This window comes from Herpailurus yagouaroundi, unplaced genomic scaffold (assembly GCF_014898765.1).
Source record: "Herpailurus yagouaroundi ecotype Mexico unplaced genomic scaffold, PumYag 29, whole genome shotgun sequence".
Lineage (NCBI taxonomy): Eukaryota > Metazoa > Chordata > Mammalia > Carnivora > Felidae > Herpailurus > Herpailurus yagouaroundi.
The window spans coordinates 118,694,154-118,704,745 of NW_024412377.1; the positions used below are offsets into that span (position 1 = coordinate 118,694,154).

General features: G+C 39.0%; 1 protein-coding gene across 1 annotated transcript in view; it reads left to right on the forward strand.

Moving 5' to 3' along the window:
- LARS1 (leucyl-tRNA synthetase 1) overlaps nt 1-1,842 on the forward strand; it is a 75,522-nt gene extending 73,680 nt beyond the window's left edge. Inside the window, exon 32 of the mRNA XM_040453669.1 lies at nt 1,438-1,842. Within this exon, the coding sequence (XP_040309603.1) occupies nt 1,438-1,643 (206 nt within the window). The 3' untranslated portion in view covers nt 1,644-1,842. The remainder of the gene's footprint in view (nt 1-1,437) is intronic.
- Nucleotides 1,843-10,592: the final 8,750 nt, after the last annotated feature.

Consider the following 10,592-nt stretch of genomic DNA (forward strand, 5'->3'; position numbering starts at 1 on the left):
AGAAGGAGGAGGAGGAGGAGGAGGAGGAGGGGGAGGAGGATAGTGAAGGGCGGGGGAGAGGGAAAAAGTGAGAGCGAGAGGTAGGGGTGCAGACCTACAGTATTTCATGTATTTTATGCCTCATGCATAAAACCTGCTGGTAGAACTTCTCACCACATCCGTAGCAAAATATTTAGTATCAATGTGCATGTTGAATTGTAATAGCTGTTAAGATAAATTGTACTCTCTCCCCCAAATAGGACTTGCAGGCAGGGTTTGCCTTCATGGTAGTCTGAGGTAATTGTTCTGTTAGCTTCACTCTCCCTATGCTAAACTTGCCGCCTTTCAGTCTTTGTCTCCCAAAGAAAACATAATGCCTGGATAACTTGTACTCCTGGCATAGCCACCAGCTGCCTTAATGTCTGCTTTTATCTCTTATCCCTCTCATGCTAAGCTTCATACTCTCAAGGCAACATGAGAGAGTGTAGCTCTCAGACCACCTAGCAATCTGCTTTAGAGAGGGGTAGGAAGTAAATCAGAAAATATCTTCTATTTCTGTTGATCGGGTTAAGTATAACTAGCCATGCTACACTTAGAATGAGATATAAACGCACAATCAGCATTTGTAGTCATTTGTGATGTTTTCCCACTATATAAAATAAAAGCATTTGATGTTGGGACATCTCAGAATTGCTGAAATAAATTTTTTTTCAGGCTCAGTTGTTGGCAGGATTTTTGGATCATAAATTTGTTCGAGGGACAAGTGCATTCTTTGCCAGGAGCCATCTTATCAGCTTGCATAAGAGCAGATCAGGGAAATAGCAAGCAGGGTAGGGTTGGAGCTCATCCAGAAGCTCAAACCTCTGGGAGCTGTGCCCTTTCCCCTGTCCTTCCCCGTCTCTCCTTGTCTCTCATCAGCTTGGTAATACAAACACTTTTCATCCTTTGAGCAAAACAAGAAACTGGTAATGCTATTTCTTAGAGTAGTAATTCTTCCTCTAAAAGTATCTTTCCAAAAAAGCTACAACACTTGCAGTTTTAATGTATCCCAGGAGCAAGACAAGAAAGAGAAATAAGTTTTGGACTGATTGATGTTTTGAAAAATGGTTAATTGAAGCATATAAAAAGTGATTTGAGAAACCGTATAGGATAGTGCTCAAAAATATACTCCATCCTTCCTCTTGGTTTATAGTTCGAGGAGATGTGTTATGTAGAATCTCTGTATCTCTGAATCTTTGATCTGAGTAGAAGCTGACAGGATGGAGATGTGTTAGATTTAGCTTGGCTTTCTGAGATGGAGTCTTATTTAATAATCTCATGCAAATATCTTTTAGGTAAACAACCAATGTGTTTAAAACATGAATTGTCACGTTTAGGCATGGGTTTGAGTCAGTGACTGTAATTAAATGCTCAAATTGATCTTTTTTTTTTTTTTTTTTTTTTTTTTTTTTGCTGTAGACCTTTCTAAAGTGAAGCTGATGAGATTTGATGATCCACTCTTGGGGCCTCGGCGAGTTCCTGTCCTGGGAAAAGAGCACACCGGGAAGACCCCCATTTCTGAGCATGCTGTTTTCCACGTGGACCTCATGAGCAAGAAAATTCATCTCACTGAAAATGGGCTAGGGGCAGATATTGGTGATACAATTGTTTATTTGGTTCATTAAACTCATGCAAATTGGAGATATATCCTGGTTTCTGGAGATATGACTATTCTGTGTCTACAGATTGGCTATGAGAACCTAAGACTGAACCTTGATAGACTTCATTTCTAATGATCAAATTCTGCATGTATTCATAATTACACCAAGTCATCTTGGGTTCCTAGACCTAATAAATTATTTTTTTCCTCCTTGGGACTTCTGAGAGAAGTAGTTTGTATCATTTTTTATTTTTTATTTTTTTATTTTTTGGTCTTTTAACAAATTCCTGCTATTTCCTAGAAGCTTCCTTTTTTAAGTTTATTTATTTATTTTGAGAGACAGAGACAGAGAGCAACTGGGAGAGGGGCCGAGAGAGGGAGAGAGAGAATCCCAAGCAGGCTCCACACTTTCAGTGCAAAGCCTGGTGTGACTCACCAACTGTGAGCTCATGACCTGCGCTGAGACCAAGAGTCAGATGCTTAAGCAGCTGAACCACCTGGGTGCCCCCAGAAACTTCTAGTCTTTCAGATTAACACAAAAGTGTCAGTATGTTTCTTTCATGAAGGGTACTTTATCTAGCAACTTTTCATATTATATCCATTATGGAGTTAGCGGTAAAGAGAAAAGTGAATTAGCTTGTTTTACTGTTTTAAAAAAAACAGAACTCATGATGATTTAAAAAAACACATGAGAATATTTTGACTTAATGATCACTAAGTATTTTGTATAAAGAATAAATAGGTCTTGTATTTATAAGGATTTTTTTTAACTTTAATATATTCGATTAACCACCAATAGTATTTTTTTCAAGGCTAATATCAATGGTTTAGAAGCAGTTTATGTAACCATCTACACTAAATTTAGGTATTTTAATATTTATTTTTTTAAGAAGGCTCCACGCCCAGCACAGAAACCAATGTGGGGCTTGACCTCACAACCCTGAGATCAACACCTGAGCTGATATCAAGAGTCAGACGTTTAACTGACTGAGCCACGCAGGTGCCCCGAAATTTAGGCATTTTGAGAAGGATTTTCCCCCCAGAAATCTTCATTTATCAAATTTGTCTCAAGTCCAATTGTGTTTAAAGATCATGCCCACTGTATTGCAGATTTATTCCTTTATTCTCACTGGAATGTCTTGATGATATTGTCTGTGCCATTCCTTGTCATATGAGGAAAAAGTATTAGGTATTGAATGACATTGGAGAAAAACATTTCCATTTCTTGAAGGGCTCAATTTGTGCAGAGACCAATTCTGATAACCCTAAGAAACCTGAATTCTAATCTTCAGGATATGTCAAGAGATTTTACTGAACTTCTTTATTTTGCAACATTTTGACATCACTAGGCCAAAATGAATGCTGTGTCATAGAGTCATTGAAGTAAGTCATAGAGTGTTAGAACTGAAAGATCCCTCAGAGATCAAGTGTAAGTCATTATTTATCTGCTGCAGCCCGGCAGCATAGCCTGGCAGGTAAGCTTACATACTGTCAAGCTAGATAAACCAGGTTAGTTTTCCAGTTTTTCCATTTGCTTCTTGGGGATCTTGTCCAGTTACTCAGCCTCAGTTTCCTCATCTGTAAAATGGAAGTAATAATGTGTCTACTTTCTAGTCTTATTGTGAGATATTTAGATGAAACAATCTTAGAAAATCCTGTATATAGCATAGTAACTGGCGACTGGTAAGCCTTCAGTAGGTGTTACTTATTAATAATTAATTTAAAAAAAGCCCCAGGATATATTGGCTTAAGATTACTCTCAGCTATAATCATGTCCTTAGTATTGGTTTCTGTGAGGCCACCATCATGTTGTTTGTCCTTTAGATTCTTTTGCTGCTCTCAATCTGCACAACCTTGATTATTCCCCAAGAAATTATTCCTCAAGTAATCTTTCCTGGTGCCTAAATACAAACTCACTTATGTTTAACTTAACTTATAGGCAAATTAAACTATATGTGCTTGGCAAAAAATCAAAAAGCAAATGAGGAAGGAAAATAATTTTAATATTGTGCATGATTATGCCTATTTTATAAAATGAGCCTGTGAACTTGTGTTGTCTTGGATTAAGTGTGTGTTGGGATTCATGGATCCTCTCTTCCTGCAAGTTCATTTCCTTGGTCTCTCTTAGAATGAACATCTTGCTGGGCTGAACATGCTTCTTGTGTTTAAAGATATCTAAGTTTTGTATAAGGAAGCCTTTAAGCATAAGCCCATTGCTTCACCTGGTGCTCCACTGAAGGAACAGCAATTAGTTGAAATGCCAAAGGAAAAACAGGTTGCTTTGGGCTAATGGCATTGATAGGAAATTGATACCTTCCTAAAGGATTTTACTTCTTTTTAAGTTGTGAAATATGCCCAGACACAAAAACTGAATAACAATAAGAAATATTTCATATACACACAAAATATTAAAAGCATTAAAAGTTAAATTCACAAAAATATTAGCAACAGCAAACTGATCTGCCAATAGAGCAAAAACCTATATAATCACCACTCAAAGAACGGCACAACGCTGGCACTTCAGAAGCCTACCTAGTGCCTTCTCGCGTAAAGACAAGCTTGCGTCCCGTTCAGTATACGATCGTTTCTATACATGTTCTATGTGAACCTGCAAACAGTGTCTATTCTGCAGTTATAGAGTTCTGTATATGTCCTTCAGGTCATAGTTGCAGACTGAACTGTTCAAATGTGTATCCTACAGTTTTCTTGCTTTGGTTTTGAGAAGGGTACTAAAATCTACCAAGATCATGGATTTACATTTTCCTCCTTACAGTTCACATAGTTCTCGTTTCATATATTTTGATGCTGTGTCATTAGGTGTGTATCAATTTAAATTGTTATCTTCCTGGTAAATTGGCCTTTTTCCTTTTTAAAAAAAAATGTTTATTTTTTTGAGAGAGAGGGAGAGAGAGCGCGAGAGACAGCGTGTGTACAAGTCAGGGAGGGGCAGAGAGTGAAGAGACAGCTGCCAGCACAGACCCCAGTCTGGGGCTTGATCTCATGAACTGTGAAATCATGACCTGCACCAAAACCAAGAGTCACACGCTTAACCAGCTGAGCCACTCAAGCACCCCAAACTTTTAGGAAGTGTTCCTCTGTTTTTAGAAGTTTTTTGCCTAAAGGCTATGATATTATCATAATAACATCAGTTCCCTTTTGGTTAGTGTTCCAGTGGAATATCTTTCTCCATCCTTTTAACCTTCTGTAGCTTTATTTTAACATTTTATTTTGACAAATTTTAAACGTACAGAAAAGTAGATTGACCAACAAGCAGCCATATACCTGTTACCTAGATTTACCAGTTGATAACATTTTGCCACTTTGCTTTCTCTCTACGTATGCAGTTTTTGAAGTTTATTTATTTATTTTGAGAGAGACAGCATGAGCAGGGGAAGGGCAAAGAGATAGAAATAGAATCCCAAGCAGGCTCCACTCTGTCAGCACTGAGCCCAGTGCAGGGCTCGAACTCACGAGACATGAGACCATGACCCGAGGGAAAATCAGCAGCTAGATGCTTAACCGACTGAGCCACCCAGGTGCTCCTCTAAATATGCATTTTTATTTATTTATTTTTTATTAAAAAAAAATTTTTTTTTAATGTTTATTTATTTTTGAGACAGAGAGAGACAGAGCATGAATGGGGGAGGGTCACAGAGCGGGAGACACAGAATCAGGAGCAGGCTCCAGGCTCCAAGCTGTCAGCACAGAGCCTGACGTGGGGCTTGAACTCACAGACCGTGAGATCATGACCTGAGCTGAAGTCAGATGCTTAACCGAATGAGCCACCCAGGCGCCCCTAAATATGCATTTTTATATAAAGCTTTTATTTTGGGATACTTTTAGATTTACAGAAAAGTTACATCTATTAAACAGAGTGTTCCTGTACATGCTTCAATCAGTTTCTTCTCATGTTAACAGACATCTCATATAATAACCTTGGTTCTGTTGTCAGAGGTGAATAATTAGCATTGGTATTTTACTATTAACTACATTATAGGCTTTATTTGGATTTCAGCAGTTTTTTGACTGATATCATTTTGCTATTATAGGATCCAACCCAGGATACCATTTTGCATTTAGAATATACTTTTAAAAAATTCTGAACCATTTGACGCTTAAGTTGCACACACCATGACACTTTACTTTTCGATACTTCAGCACGTAACTCCTAAGAACTAAGACAGTCTCCTGTATAATCACTATATATACACACACATGCATATATTTTGCTCAAGAAATTTAACGTGATGCAATAATTTTAGGTAATAAGCTTTCTTAATAAAAATGAAGTAATAAAATTTCCCGATAACTCATTAATTTTTTTAAAACTCTTAGGATCTAATTAAAGATCAAGCATTACATTTTGTGATCATGTCTCTTGACCTCCTTCAAACTAAGAAAATTTCTCAGCTTTTCTTCTTTGGTCTTTCATGACTAGCATATTTGAAGACTGTGGCAGTTATCAGTACTTTGTCTCACAATCTGGATTTGACTATTTTCTCATTATTAGATTCAGATTTAAAATTTTTGGCAAGACCGACTACATGGGTGACATTTCCCATTGTATCACATCAGGATGGTTATATTGATACATTGGTGTGTTTCCATTACTGGTTAAAGTGGTGTTTTCAGGTTTCTCCATTGAAAAGATACCTTTTCCTTTTTATAATGAGTAAGGTGATATTTTGAGACTTACATGAATATCCTGTTTACCTGCAAACTTGCATGGAATGGTAGCATTCATTGGTCATGTTTTCTGCCATTTATTATTACATGGGTAGTTGTAATAAGTTGATTCTTTTTTTTTGTTTAATGTTTACTTATTTTGACAAGGAGAGAGAGGGAGAGAGAATACAAACAGGGGAGGGGCAGAGAGAGAGAAAGAGAGAATCCCAAGCAGGCTGTGTACTGTCAGTGCAGAGCCTGACACTGGGCTCGATCTTGAGATCATGACCTGAGCTGAAATGAAGAGTCAGACGCTTAACCAACTGAGCCACCCAGGCGCCCCAGTAAGGTGAGTACTTAATTTTACCATTTCTTTTACATTTATTAGATATTGTTCTTCTGTAAAGAAGAGTCTTCCCTTTTGTTCTCAATTTTTTTCTTTGATCATTCTTTTCAAATCCCTATGTACTGATGGACTCTTTCTGTTCATATATGCTGTAATCTCAATACATTTACTCATTTCAGAATTACCAGTCCAATAACCACTGTTGACAACACATCTACTAAGTAGAGGTCAGGTTTTTTTGAGTAAGTAAAATAGAAGGTTCAAAAAGTCAAAACTTGATCCACTTAGAGAATTTTTACTCTGGTTGAACCATATTCCCAGCTAACCATTCTCATTAGTTTCTGCATTGTCTTTCCTGTGTTTCTTTTTCCAAAAATAAGCATGTGTTTATATGTACTTTTTAAAAACTGCGGTAGAGTTGACACACAATGTTACACTAGTTTTAGGTGTATAATAGAGTGATTCAGCAAGTGTTTGTGTTAGGCTCTGCTCACAAATGTAGCTACTGTCCCTGACTGTACAACACTGTTACAGTCCCACTGACTGTCTTCCCTATGCTGTGCCTTTCATTCCCATAATGCATTCATTCCATAACTGGAAGCCTGCACCTCCCACTCCCCTCCATCCACTTTGCCCACCCCCCCAATCCTTTTCCCTCCGGCACCACCAGTTTGTCCTCTCCATATATGTACTTTATTTTCTCTTTTCTCATGCAAAAGCAGCATGTTATATATAAGTATTTTACACCTTGCATTTTTAAGTTAACATAGCTTGGATAGTTTTTCACTTCAGTTCATAGTGATCTTTTTCTTTCCTTCTCTTCCTCCCTTTCCTCTCTCCCCGCCTCTGTCTCCCCGACCTTGTGTCATACTATTGTAAAGGTGTACCACAATTTATTCAACTAATCTATGGTTGGCGTTTAGGTTGTTTCTAAGCTTTTGCTATTTTATAGACTTTGTATAGAATTATATAGTGAGTAACTTTGAGAATACATAGTTTTATATTTGTGGAGGTCTATCTTTTTCTTTTTTTTTTTTTAAGATTTTATTTTTAAGTAATCTCTTCACCCAACGTGAGGCTCAAACTCAACCCTGAGATCAAGAGTTGCACACTTGGGGCGCCTGGGTGGCGCAGTCGGTTAAGCGTCCGACTTCAGCCAGGTCACGATCTCGCGGTCCGTGAGTTCGAGCCCCGCGTCGGGCTCTGGGCTGATGGCTCAGAGCCTGGAGCCTGTTTCCGATTCTGTGTCTCCCTCTCTCTCTGCCCCAAAGATAAATAAACGTTGGGAAAAAAAAAAAAAAAAAGAGTTGCACACTTCACCGACTGAGCCAGCCAGGTGCCCTTATGGAGGGATATCTTAAGAGTAGCTTTCTAGGGGCGCCTGGGTGGCTTGTTAGCCTCTGACTCTTGATTTTGGCTCAGGTCATGATCTCAAGGTTCATGAGAACTAGCCCCATGTTGGGCTCTATGTTGACAGCACAGAGCCTGCTTGCGATTCTCTTTCTCCCTCTCTCTCTGCCCTCCCCCCCTCAAAATAAATAAATGAACTTTAAAAAATGTCTGTTTAAGAGTAAATTTCTAGAAGTGAGCTTGTAAGTCCAAGGGTAAATGCATATATAGTTTTGTTAGCCTATAATCCGGGCAAAAAGGCATTTTAGGCAGAAGTTACAGCAGGTATAAAGGCTCTGAGGCAGGGGCATGTAGCTGCTGTGCTGAGGGAATAGGCAGAGTCCCCATGAAGCAACAGGGATGAAAAGTGACCTGCTGAAGATCTTTGCACCAGTGGCAGAGCTCAACTGGGGCCCTGGCTTCCATATAGTCAGTCCATTGCAACACACTTATTGTTTGTTTTTTTAATGTTTGTTTATTTTTGAGAGAGAGACGAAGAGAGAGCAGAGGAGGGGCAGAGAGTGGGAGACACAGAATCCAAAGCAGGCTCCAGGCTCCGAGCTGTCAGCACAGAGCCCGACGTGGGGCTCAAACCCACAGACCCCGAGATCATGACCTGAGCTGAAGTTGGACGCTGAACCGACTGAGCCACCCAGGTGCCCTGCAACGCACTTACTAAACAAAGAACACATGCGTGCAAAACGGGAATGTATTTGACCAGAGCCTGTGTTGTCAGGGCTATCAGGGAAGAGTGGAGAGAAGTTTATATGGACCAGAGTCCAGTAAGACTCCCGAGATGAGACAGAACATAATGTTTAAGATTGGAGTAACAGTTGAAGCAGAGCAGGGTCATATTCCTAACTTTTAGAATTAGGTGTGGATAAGGGCTTGGAGGTAATGCCAGGAGTGGAATCTTTATCTGAGAGGAATGAGAAGAAAACTGGAAACAGGTGAGTAAACTGGGCCGTATTATAAAGATTTTCAGATTCCAGGATGAAATTTGAAGCTGATTTGTCTGGAGAATTACTGCCACTTTTTGATGTGTGGATGAGGTGATAAGTGTCTTCTCTAGTTTGTGGTCATTTTGTCCATCTCTTTTCACCGTGAAAAATTCATTCATTTAGTTGTTGTGATGATTATTTAGGAGACATCTATGTGCCTGGCTCTGGTAGGGTCTCATTGTTAGCTGATACTTCGTCACATTGTTTTCTCTCCTTGATGTATTTGGACATAACTTCACATCAGGGGTGCCTGGGTGGCTCAGTCAGTTAAACGCCCAACTCTTGATTTTGGCTCAGGCCATGATCTCACGGTTCTGAGATCGAGCCCGTGTCCACATGGAGGCTGCTTGGGATTGTCTCTCTCCCAGCTCTCCCCTCTCTCTCTACCCTTCCCCTGTTCTCTCCTTCTCTCAAAATAAATTAAAAAAAGGAAAAAAAAAAGACTCAGAGGCCACCTAAGACTTGCAGCATCAATTAAGTTTTCTAATTGCCCACTATTAGGCTTACAGCTCGATTGGTTATAAGGTGGGAACCCCTTCTTTAACTTCCAAAACAAACAAACAAACAAACAAACAAACAAACAAACAAACAGGCTAGGACGTGATCCTTGCTCCTAAGGGCTTAAGGAATGTACTGCATTTTCACTTTGGAGGAGCAGGTGGTATTTGTTCTTCTGTCCCTCATTCTTATCCTGGGTCCTGTTTAGAGCTGTCCTGTGCAGTAGTTGAGCTACTAACCACGTGTGTCTAGAGTACTTGGAAGGTTGCTGGTCTGAACTGAGGTGTGCTGTAAAGGTGTAGAACATGCTTTCCATTTCACAGACTTAGTATGACAAAGAGAATATAAAATGTCTCTGTAATAATTTCCTTTGATATCAATTACATGCTGAGACTATGCTTTGGGTAAATTGTGTTAAAAATACATTAAGGGACGCCTGGGTGGCTCAGTCAGTTAAGCGTCCGACTCTGGGTTTCAGCTCAGGTCATGATCTTGCAGTTGGTGAGATCAAGCTCCAGGTAGGGCTCTGCACTGACAGCATGGAACCTATTTGGGATTCTGTCTCCCTCTCTCCGCCCCTCCCCTGCTCGTGCTGTCTCTCTCTAAATAAATAAACTTAAAAATACATTGAAATTAATTTCATATTTTTTGTTTTTACTCTTTTAAAAACATGGCTACTAAGAAATGTAAAATTGCCTATGTGGCTTGCATTATATTTCTGTTGGAGAGTGTGGTCTAGTAACTTGATGAAATTTAGGGTAAACATTACATCATATTGCATCATATCAAGTGGTACATAGGATGAGCTTGTTCCACTCTTAGTAATACTAAATTTGGTATTTTTCCAAACTCTCCATTATAAAGACACATTTTGATAACTTTCAGAACTTTCCGTTTTAAAGGTATATATATTTTAAATCACTTCCAGAATTTTTGTTGTAATGATACTAAAAAAAAAATAGCAACACTCAGAACTTTCCATTTTAAAGATAGATTTTGAGTATTTCTGGAACTCTCCAGTGTTAAGATATGTTATTTTCTTTTGCAATTAGAAATCTGTGGAGTGATATTTTGG